Consider the following 11,446-nt stretch of genomic DNA (forward strand, 5'->3'; position numbering starts at 1 on the left):
TTCCAGGGTGGCTGGAAGCCACCAGTTAATAAAGCAGCGAAAAGGGGCTGTTCTCCCCAAAATGTCTCATCACATACACCAAGAGCCAAGGACGCCGTTGCCTGGGCTCTATAGGATGCTCCTGGGCCCATCACCGAGGCCTCTGGGCTGGCACGGCTCAGCACAAGGAGCTGCCGTTGCCTTCGCTGCGCTCACGCCGGCACAGTTAATATTTTTACGAGCGTTTTGGGATAAACCAGCCCCGAAACACGACTCCGGCCCCGGCAATCCCGGGAGACACCCCCCCCCCCCCCCGGGCCGCCCCGCAGAGACCCGCCGGCTCATCGCATGTGTGGCCGAGCCGCCTTAAGGCGGGCGGGGGGCGGGGCCGACCTGGCGGGGGCGGGGCTGCCCTCGTGACGCCACTGGTGGCCGCGCCGGGCTCAACCGAGTAGTGCCGAGTAGTGCCGAGCCGGGTCGAGCCGAGCCGAGCCGAACCGAACCGAACCAAGCCGAGCCGAGCCGAGCCGAGCCGAGCCGAGCCGGAATGCAGCGGGCTGCAGCGCGGGTGCTGCGCGGGGTGCGGACCCCCCCAGTGCGGGCGCGTTCGGCCACGGCGCGGGCCCCCCCGCGGGGGCTGCTCTATGAGCGGCACGGGGAGCCCCCCGCCGTCGTGCAGTAAGGGAAGGGGGGGGCATGGGGGGGCGAGGCCTGGGGATGCATTGCAGGGGGTGCAGGTATAGGGTGGGGGGTACGTTGGGGGGTGCAGGTATGGGGGGGGGGCTATGCTGGGGTGCATTGCAGTAGGGGGTACAGGTATAGGGTGGGGGCAAAAATAGGGGTGCATTGCAGGGGGGTGCAAGTATGGGGTGGGGGGCTATACTGGGGGTGCATTGCAGTAGGGGGTGCAGGAATGGGGTGGGGACAAAGCTGGGGTGCATTGCTGGGGGTGCAGGTGGGGGGGGCTATACTGGGGGTGCATTGCAGTAGGGTGTGCAGGAATGAGGTGAGGGCGAAGCTGGGGGTGCATTGCAGGGAGAGTGGGGGTGCAGGTGTAGGGGCAAGGCTGGGGTGGGGGTGCAGTGGGGGGCATAGGTATAGGGGTGGGGGCTAGCAGAGGGGTGCACTGTGGGGTGGGGGTGCAGCAGGGAGGTGCAGATGAGGTGTGTGGGTCTGGGAGTGCTGGTGGGCTGTTTTGGGGGTGCATTGCAGGGGGGTCAGGGGTTGCCCACCCCAGGGCAGGACCCCCAGGGCAGTGCCAAGGGTGTTCAGAGGCTCCCGAGCACACAGGGGGAGCCCGGGGGTGCCCCCATTTCCCACATCCCGCAGTGTGCCATGTTCTCCCAGGCGGATGCTGGGGCAGGGGTTGCTTCCCCATCCCCCACCCACCTGCTGCCGCTCCTTTAATTTGCCTTAAAACCATGTATTTTTCCCAGGAAGCCCATTCTTGCTTAATTTTGGGGTACGATGGGGAGGTCTGAGTCCCTGGCATCGCCGTGCCCCGGCTTCGTCCTCGGTTGCATCACGTTGATGGGGTTTCTCTTTGAGGTCCCAATTATGGGACCCAGCCGGTGTCGCGCCCGTCGGCGTCGCAAGCGTTTTTTGGGGGGACAGCGGCTGGCGCTCGGCGGCGGCGTGGGATTTTCCTTCTAAAACAGACAAAAAGCCTTGCAAGGGGAAAGTCCCATTTTGGTGGATTTTCTGCCTTTTTTTCAAGGGAGGAAACCTCGAGGACTTGCTGCCCCGTTTGAACCAGCTTAGGTCACCCCTAGAAATGCAGGAGGTTATCCGGGTGCACCCAGACACCGAACCCCCAGGGGTTTTTTGGGGATGGACAGTTGCTTTTCCTTATGACCGTTTTAATTGTGCAACAGCGCTTATCACCGCTGAGGGCTCCTGAGATTTGCTGCCCTCGCCCCGTGGCTTGTGCAAGGCCAGTCTTGTGCTTCATGACTTCTCTTTTTTGCAGATTTCTGAAAATATCCGAGTTCCCGTAACACTAAAGCGGGGCAAGACGAGCTGTAAAACCCCCGGCCAACTGCAACAGCGGCTTTTTTGCGCAACCTGCTGAATTTGTTACGATTAGCGAGCGTTACTTTGCTTGGTGATGCGGGATTTTGTTGGGTGGTTGACTTTTAGCAGCCTCCATCAAAAACCTGTCCGTCTGTCTAATATAAATCTGATTTTTTAATGGGATGGAAATCTGAGCAGGGGGTTCATGCCCAAGGTGCTGGCACGGGGCTGATGCTGTGCAGAGGTGCTGTATGGTATTAACTTTAACCTCAATATTTAACCTCATTTAAGAAAAAGGAAGGGATTTCAATTAGTCGGATATGCAGAGGGTGGCAAAACTCAAAATTATTTAATTTGCGGCCTAACGAGGCAGAAAAATACATACAGCGTGGAGACGGCACTGCTGGAGGCCAGGGAGCGGGAGGTGCGGGTGCCCATCGGCAGCAATGCCTCTGCATGGGTCCCTGCGTCTTGTAATGCTGATTTTTATTTTATTTTTAATTTTTTGAAACCTCCAACAGGATGGAGTCACTGTGTTTTCCTGACGAAGCCTTGCAGTTCGGTTTGAAGCGGGTTTGCAAGGAGCTAACGTCATCCTGCTCGTTCTGGCGGCTGGTTTGCACGGCAGCCGCTGCTGCCTCCTGCCTGGATGTTAGACACACACCTGGCTTCATAATTCATAACCTTGCCAAAAACACGTGGTTTTGAGCAAAATCCACCGAAGTCCGGACTCTTGGGTCATACTCAGCGGCTGCAGGGCCGTATCCTGCACCTCACTGATGCCAAACTCTCCAAGTGAGGCTTTTGGACCCTCCTCGGAGCCTCCCTCACGTCTCATCGTCCTAATTGCTAATTAGGAGAGGAAAATACTTGCAAAAGCCAGAGACCTGCCCCTGAGATGGGTGTGCAGGGACGGGGCGGCCGGAGTGACAGCGGGGGCGGATTTGCATGATGCAGACGGAGGATTTCTGTGCTTGGGGATGTACCCGTATAGCAAGGGTGCTCAGCAAGGATTCAGGCTGTGGGCTTTCTGTTTAGGTGGCTGCTGCTAGAGCTGGCGCCTGATGCCCTCACCTAAAACCAGTACTGGAGCATATGGAAGACCTATAGCAAGAGCTGCAGCCGGTGATGCAAATTCCCATGTGCTAAAAGCCTTCTGACACATGCACGGTGCTATTTAATTCAAACCTTGAAGTCATCCCCAAATCAGCCGGGCAGCTTGAAGGAAGAAAGGAGGAAACCCCTTTGCCAGCACAGGGCCAAGCCATGAAAAGAAATTCAGTGTATTGTTCCTAATGACACGTACTTAGCAGCGTGTAATTGCAGGAAATAACCGCTCTTAAAATTGGCAGCCTGTGCAGAGCCCCCAGCTCCTTTAAATGTAGTTAAAATTGCCTTCATCTTGCAAACGGGCATGGCTGGATGGGTTTGCCCTGGCTGACCGATGGGTCAGGCAGTCATCGAGCCCCTGGTTCCTCTTTCCCCTTGGTCTGCGGCATGGTGCTGCTGGGTTTTCTGGAGGAGCTTTTCCCTCCCCTTGCAAGACCCAAGGTATCCCAAAAGTTTTATACTGCAGTTCCCCCAGGGCCGTGCACACCGGGAGGATGCATTTGTGGGAGGGAGATGAGCTAAATTAACCAGCCCCGCTCTTCCCGTGGTGTAAGAGCATCTTCATCGCATTTAAAACAGCTTTGTGGCAAAGGGGTTGGGGGCGTCATCCCTCTTGGAGGGGTTTTTTTCTGTGCAAGGACTATTTAGGGTTTGTTCCTAACCCCGGCTAAAGGTGTGAGGTTTAGGGGTGGACACGGGCATTGCTACCTGCTGCTCCCTGGGGACAGAGGAGTCTTGACGGGGTCGTCTGAGTTGGATGTTGGGTTTCTTTGCTGGAGGACACCAGGCTACAGTAATATAGATGAGATACGGAATATGGTGCTGTTTATTTTAAGTCTAATGCGTTGCATATGCGGTATGGGCATCTCTTTCCAGCTTAAATCAAGGCGCAGAAGTCATCAGCCAAGCCTGTATTAATGCGGTTTTCCTTTGTGTCTCCCCATTCAGACTGAAGGACCTCGAGGTGGCCGAGCTGGGGGACTCCGATGTCCATGTCAAGATGCTGGCAGCCCCCATCAATCCTGCCGACATCAATATGATCCAAGGTAACGCACCGGCTGCATCTTTTTTGCGTATTAATTCTTGCGTGATGCTCCCGGCGGGATGTCTCGGAGGGTTTGGAGGTGGCTCCTGGGGTGGGGAGGTCTGGGGTATGACGAGGTCTGCAGCTCACCTCCGGCTTCCCGGCAGGGACCTACGCCATCCTCTCCCCGCTGCCAGCCGTGGGAGGGAACGAAGGTGTCGGGGAAGTGCTGGAGGTCGGGCGTCGTGTGGCGGCTCTGAAACCCGGGGACTGGGTCATCCCGGCGGGCGCCGGACTCGGTGAGTGCGTACTCCCGGCACCGCCGGATCCTTGCTCACCGGCAAGGTTCTCCTCTGCATCCCCTCACCTGCAAAGCATCTTCTCAGGGGATTTTTGGGATGCTCAAGCCCAGCGGGAGCTGCCCAAGCCTGCACAGAGAGCAAACCCGTGGTCATGCTCTTGTGCAAACCAATGCTTGGGGGAGCTGATGCGGGGATTTTGGGGGTCCCGGAGCAAAACTGCTGCTCTCCAAAGCACCATCTTTGCTGGGTGTGGGTAGAGCCACGTGCCCCTCCCGCTTACAGCAATTACATCTAATCGGATGTGACTTAAAATGGAAAAAAAAAAGCTCCATTAGAGAATGTTGGGTGAGGGAAGCAGCAGTTGGAACCCATTTAGTATCGTATTAGCCTCATCGTAAATATAATGGGCTGGATTGTCTCAGACAAAAAGCATCAGGATAACTGCCGGAGCTGCACAAAGGCATCTTCATTTCTTACTTGTTTATATCTTGGTTTAAGTTTTATTATTTATTGTATTTTTTCTTTTAAAGCAAGCTCAGTACCTGATCCCCAGCCACAGCGAGTGATGCTGCTCATCCTCTGCAGATGCAGGGGGGCTCCAGGGAAGGATGGAGGTCCCCAGGGAGGGGGCTCCTGTGCACGGGACACATGCAATGTGAAAACCCGGAGCACATGCAGTAGCAGCAGTAGTGATGCCATTGCTTATGCTAAACTTGAATTTAGAAATAATCTACTTTTCGATAGCATAGACCCTTTATGGGGCTTCTGCGCTGTTACAAAGCATCGCAGCAATCTGTGCTTCTCTGGAAACAACCGCGTTTTGTCACATTTACTTAGAGCTTCTTTAAAGACCCGGGATAAAGCATTTAACCTGTGCAAGGTCATGGTTATATCCCATTACAGTTTTCTCCTTAATAGTGCTCTGATGGGAAAGCATGGGAATTTATTTTCCAACAAATGTCTCTTGTGCTCCTCCAAAATGCCAATGGCCAGAAAAATTGTCAGTTCTGGTTTAGTGTAACAGCTTGTTCTTTGCCTATTTCTTCTTAAAATGCTTTTTTGCTTAATGGGAGAAGGAAAGCTATCTAGTTAAGATCCAAATGTGACATTTTTAAACATTAAAAAAAAAGTAAATGGATGATAGGGAGTTAAATCAGATATAAATACAGAGGGACTAAATCTAAGTAAACTGGCTTTGAATATATGGGCTCATCCATAGGACGGAGAATATTTCCATTAGCTCTGCACACACTCCCTGTGCCCAGGGAGCCCCGGTTCCGTTATCCCTCTGGGAAATGATTAGACTTTGCTGGGTGATAAATCTCGGCAGGCAACGGGGGATCCGTCCCCTGCCTCTCGCAGTATTTTGGCTGTACCCATACGGAAAAACGTTTTGTTATTTGCTTTCCAGAATTTAGATGGTGCGTGGCGTGGTGATGCTGCCGCGAGCGGCGTTCAGGCTATGGCGTGAGTTGAGGTCTCATAACATTCTCCTTTCCTTGCCCACCTTCCTGCCGCTCTGCCTGCGCTGCCTGCGATGCTGCTGGTGCCCCAGGGACGTGGCGGACGCGGGGGGTGTTCCCTGAGGAGACGCTGCTGAAGGTGCCCAGCGACATCCCGGTGCTGTGCGCCGCCACCCTGAGCGTCAACCCCTGCACGGCGTACCGCATGCTGGCCGACTTCGAGACCCTGGCGCCGGGTACGGCTTTGCCGAGTGGAAAGAAATCCGGGTGGATTTGTGCTGGTCGCTTCTGCAATGAAAATCTGATTTATTTCTATCCAGGTGACTCCGTCATCCAGAACGCCGCCAACAGCGGCGTGGGCCAGGCTGTTATCCAGATCGCCAAAGCCTCCGGCATCAAGACCATCAACGTGGTGAGGGACAGGTGGGTCCCCTGGGAGAGGAGAAGGTCTCCTGCGGGGCAGGAGCTGCCCTCGGCCTGGGCTGGAGGTTGGCAGGAGGTCAGGCAAGTTTGGGAGCTGGATCTGGTCATCCTGCCCATCCGACCCAGGATTTTCTCCTGTTTGTTCCTCCGAGGTGTCCTCCAGCCTCTGCCCTGTTGTCCCCAAGCTACATCTGAGCAGGAGGGAGGAGAAGGTGATGCTCTGCTTTCTGGTTCACCGAGTCCTGGTTTTTTTTTTTCCTCCCCCAGACCTGATCTCCCAAAGCTGGTGGAGAGGCTGATGGCCCTGGGCGCAGACCATGTCATCACGGAGGAGATGCTGAGAAAGCCAGAGATGAAAGATATATTTAAGGTACCTCAATGCTGATCCCACTGGAGAGGCTGTCCGGGGCTGTCCCTGCGGTTCAGCACTGCGGGGAAAGGTGCAGGGATGGTGGGAAGGACAAATCTCTCTCTAGATCAGGATTTAGCCCCAGAAGTTGAGGGCTTTTGCTGCTACCGCAAGGGCCACATCATAGATTTTAGCTCTACGACTCTTAGCTGCCCCTAGGTAAATGTTGAGGTTAAGGCAGTTGCTCCCTCAAGAACCGCGGTCCCATCCTCAAAAGGAGCCCTAAAATTTGGGAACCTTCTTAATAAACTCTTGCAGAGCATTCCGAAGCCCCGGCTCGCCCTGAACTGCGTCGGAGGCAAAAGCACTACGGAGATGCTGCGGCATCTGCAGTAAGTTTGGCTGGGTGGTGGCTTGGGCACGGGCTCGGGGACAGCAGCCGGCACTGGAGAGTCCTGCTCCAGAGCCCCTGGCGTGCAAGAGGTGCCCGGAGATGTTGTTAGCTGATGTTGGTCATCACTGAAGTTTTGGAGAGGGGAGATGAGTGGAGAAGAAGTGGTTTTGGGAAATAGCAGTGACTTAAAGTTAACCCATCATCACTGCGTGTCTCAAACGCTGCCGGTGGCTGGAGGCAGCTGAGGTCCAGTTACGAAGGTCCACCAGGTCCTGGCCAAGTATAACTGGTGTATTTAGCTGCAAATTCAGCTAATGGTGCATGGGAGCGAGAGGGGAGCTGTGGAAAGTGGAGTCTGAGGGGTAACTGGGGGAGCCCTTGGTGCGAGAACAGCCCCGTCGGTGCAGCGGTGGGGTTGGGTACGGCAGAGGGAGAGGTTGCAAGGTCAAAGCTGCACGTCGGGGACCGCATAACCAAATACCCTCTTCCTCCTCCAGGCCCAAAGGGACCATGGTCACCTACGGGGGGATGGCAAAGCAGCCTGTGATGGTGCCTGTGGTGAGTACTGGAGATGCTCTTGATTCCCCTCAGAGCATGTCCCCTGTGCTCCACTCCAGAAGTCCCCGTCCCCTTGGCTCCTGCTCAGCACCGCAGGAGCTCTGCTCTCCCCTGCCTGCAAACTGAGAGCCTCCAACCTTCTTTTTATTTAACTGATGGGGTCTGTTATGGGACGAGCTGCTTTGCGTCCCGGTGCGGGTCTCTTGGCTTTATTTATGGAGGATTTGGGCTGCTGTGAAATCCCAGCGGGGAAATGGCCCCGCAGATGCCGAGCGTGAAACCTGCCCTGACTCCACACCTCGGAGTCACATCTCCGCATCCCGCTGTGCCCTGACTCACAAATGAGAGCGCTAACGAAGGAGCGAGGAGCCTCATTGCCACCTTCCACCACTGTCACACTGGGAGGGGACACCCAAGTCTCACCTGGGTGCGCGGCTCCCTCTCTCCGCAGAGCGCGTTCATCTTCCGGGACGTGCGGCTCCGTGGCTTCTGGATGACCCAGTGGAGGAAGAACCACGCGCAGGGTGAGCCAGATGGGTGCTGAGGGACGGCACTGGTGCGGCGGGTCGGCACGGGAACGAGCGCCAAACCGCCACGCCGGTGCCATCCTCTTTGTTCTTACTTGTGTCATGAGTGCTGATAGTCCTCAGGGCAGCTGGAACGCAGGCACTGGGCGGTGTGGCTCAGGCAGGGACCGTGGCGTGCCACCATGCCGGGGGCTCTTGCCCCATCCCACATGCCCGAGCTGGGAGCACATTGCACCCGGGGAGGCTGTATGGCTTCAGGCGGGCGTCTGCCCGGGGACGGTCGGTGGCTCTGGCACAGTGCAGGCGCAGGACACGGGACGGTGAGAGCTCCTTCCTTCCCTTGCAGACCAGGAGAGCCTGGCCAGCATGATGGATGCCTTGTGCCAGCTGATCCGGAGGGGGCAGCTCGTCGCGCCGGCCTGCACTGAGGTCCCGCTCCAGGACTACAAGGCAGCGCTGGAGGCCACCATGAAGCCTTTCACATCCTCAAAGCAGATCCTCCTCCTCTGACACCCCAAGACCTCGGCTCGTGGGTGGCAGCGAGCTGAGCCCGGTGCTGCTCCACCGCAGCCAAGCTTTCCCTTCCTGCCTTGTCTGCAGACAAGAGATGCTCAGGAGGGGAAAAAACCTTCCAGATCCACTGATTTTTCTTTTTTTTTTTTTTTTTTTTAAACTTTTGAGTGCCCACGTGAAGTTTTAAAAGCCTCTGCAGCTTTGCATGGATGGCAGCCTGCGTAATTGCTTCTGGAGGGAGGCTGCAATCTTGCTTTAGCTGGAGTGAGTTTAGGTGCAAGAGAAAGCTCAGGGAGCCCGGGGACGGCAGCTCACTGGGCTCAGGGTGTCAAAAGAGCAGCCGTTCCCCCTCACACGTATTTTTGGGGCTGGGGGGGCTGCGCCGCTGCCTCCTGCCTGGCTTAGCCGCTGTCAGTGTTGTTCTGCTGTTTGCCCTGTCCCTCCCGGTGATTTTTGGCTGCTTTTGGGTGACTTTGCAGGGTAGCATGGGGCTGGTCGCTGCCCTTCTCCCAGCCGGCACGGCCTCCCCTGCGCTGCTGCAGCCTCTCAGCCACCTCCATGTCTGTCTGTCCCCCAAGTTCAGCAGCCAAGTGCCCCCGGGCTGGGGGCACTCCCACATTGAATTACAGAGAAAACCCAATTTTTAAAATATTTTTTTTGTTTGTTTTAATTTTTCCCTGCCCAGCCCATGCGATGCTGGCAGGACCGGGGCAGGGGATGCCCGTGCAGGCTGGAGGACAAGGGCACAAAGGGCTTTGCCAGCCCTTGGCATCACTTCATCTCAAAAATGAGCTCAAAGAGCAAGGAAAAAAAAAAAGAAAAGAGAAATGCCAAGTTACCAAGTACCAGCCAGCGCTGCCGCACCAGCAGGAGCTGTAAGACACCGTCGTCCCTTCGGGGACAGCCCTGGGGTGGTGGCATTGAAGGTGGGGACAGGACTCACCCAGCAGGTCACAGCCGGCCACGTGCAGGGCAAGGGGGGCTTTTTGCAATACAGGGACTTGAATTCAGTTTTGCTGCTGTTCCCGCTGCCACTACCGATCACAATGAGAACCTCTTGGAAATCAATGTCTAATATACATATATTTTTTTAAGTTGCTGCCAATAAACGTTTCTGTGCTCAGTCGGGTGCTTGCGGGTGGGCAGGGGATGCGCGGCATCGAGGATGGGCACCCCCAACGCACCGAGCTCCCTTGCTGCCTGGCCCTTTCCCCATCCTAAATCCCAGGGATTTTCTATCCTGTAGAGCTTTAATTACAATCGCACGTAACAATTAGCGTCCTGCTAAAAGCGGCTGCAGGATGGATGTGGTTTTGGGCAGCCAGCTGCTGGCTGCTGTAGGGGAGATGGGGCTGGCTCTGCCCTGTTAGTGCCTGTCAGGCACCAGAAGTGGCATTTCTTACCCCAAATCTGTGCCCCAAGGCAGACAAAGGCACATGTTTCCCCCCCAATTATTGCAATGGGAAGGATGAGGCTCTTCCTCGGGGCAACAGGGCTGGGGGACAAGAGCCATGAGTCCATTCAAAAGCCATTTCAAAGCGATGCACTGTTTATTTTAATTTCAATTTTTGGTCTTAATTATGGTATTCAGCAGGGGGCAAGCTGCTGGTGATGTCCCTCAGCTCCGTGGCCAGTAAAGCCGGGGGGTGAGGGGCCGGTGCCTGCACGGGGGCACGCCTGCCCGGCCTTCCAAGATCCATTGCAAGCAGCAGAGAAACCCCAGGTTATTTATCCCCCCCGAATTGGCAGCCACCCGTGCGCTCCGCTCACCCCCGGGTTCGGGGTTGGAAGAGGATGCTTCAGGCCTGAGCTGCAAGGGGATGAGATGCTGCGAGCGCAATGCGTCCTCCTTCCCCCAGCGGCTCCACCAGTAAAGCCAGAGCCAGAACCAGTCTCATCCACACTCGCCAGAAGAGTGAAAATCCCGAAGACGTGCTATAAACCTTCATAAAACCCCGCAGTGGAATAAGGAGGGGGAGAAACTCCTTGTGCTCCTCCTCGGGAGCGAGGTTCAGCTCCGCTCAACCCTGTTAGACAGCAGAGAATCAACGTGGCAGCACTTGTGAAAAAAAACATCGATTTAAGACAACTCGCCGAGGGATGGGGTGGGATTTTGGCAACCTGGCTGCTCATGGCTTGGACGGGCGTACTCTTCACTGGGTAAAAAACTGGCTGGCTGGCCGGGCCCACAGAGTTGTGGTGAATGGAGTTCAGTCCAGTTGGCGGCCGGTCCCAAGTGGTGTTCCCCAGGGCTCAGTATTGGGGCCAGTTCTGTTTAATATCTTTATCAACGATCTGGACGAGGAGATCGAGTGCACCCTCAGTAAGTTTGCAGATGACCCCAAGTTGGGCGGGAGTGTTGATCTGCTTGAGGGTAGGAAGGCTCTGCAGAGGGATCTGGCCAGGCTGGAGCGATGGCCTGAGGCCAGTCGTATGAGGTTCAGCAAGGCTCAGTGCCGGGTCCTGCCCTTGGGTCACACCAACCCCATGCAACGCTCCAGGCTTGGGGAAGAGCGGCTGGAAAGCTGCCCGGCAGAAAAGGACTTGGGGGTGTTGGTGGGCAGCTGGCTGAAGATGAGCCGGCAGAGTGCCCAGGTGGCCAAGAAGGCCAATGGCATCCTGGCTTGTATCAGAGATAGTGTGGCCAGCAGGACTCGGGCAGCGATCGTCCCCCTGTACTGGGCCCTGGTGAGGCCGCACCTCGAATGCTGTGTTCAGTTTTGGGCCCCTCACTACCAGAAAGACACGGAGGTGCTGGAGCGCGTCCAGAGAAGGGCAACGCAGCTGGTGA

General features: G+C 56.1%; 1 protein-coding gene across 2 annotated transcripts; it reads left to right on the forward strand.

The window, feature by feature from the left end:
* The first annotated feature begins 568 nt into the window (after positions 1-568).
* MECR (mitochondrial trans-2-enoyl-CoA reductase) lies at positions 569-8,777 on the forward strand. 2 transcript variants are annotated; one of them, XM_050909876.1, is made up of 10 exons: positions 569-657; positions 4,051-4,148; positions 4,294-4,425; positions 5,984-6,127; positions 6,212-6,314; positions 6,582-6,684; positions 6,982-7,055; positions 7,555-7,615; positions 8,067-8,139; positions 8,489-8,777. In XM_050909876.1, exons 2-10 carry the CDS (start codon positions 4,103-4,105, stop codon positions 8,650-8,652), a joined length of 900 nt encoding a protein of 299 aa, XP_050765833.1. In that variant the 5' UTR covers positions 569-657; positions 4,051-4,102; the 3' UTR covers positions 8,653-8,777. The 2 variants fall into 2 exon arrangements, with proteins under 2 accessions (XP_050765833.1, XP_050765834.1); XM_050909877.1 differs by having other exon boundaries at positions 588-657; positions 8,067-8,152; positions 8,499-8,777.
* Positions 8,778-11,446: the final 2,669 nt, after the last annotated feature.

This window comes from Gymnogyps californianus, chromosome 22, assembly GCF_018139145.2.
Source record: "Gymnogyps californianus isolate 813 chromosome 22, ASM1813914v2, whole genome shotgun sequence".
NCBI lineage: Eukaryota > Metazoa > Chordata > Aves > Accipitriformes > Cathartidae > Gymnogyps > Gymnogyps californianus.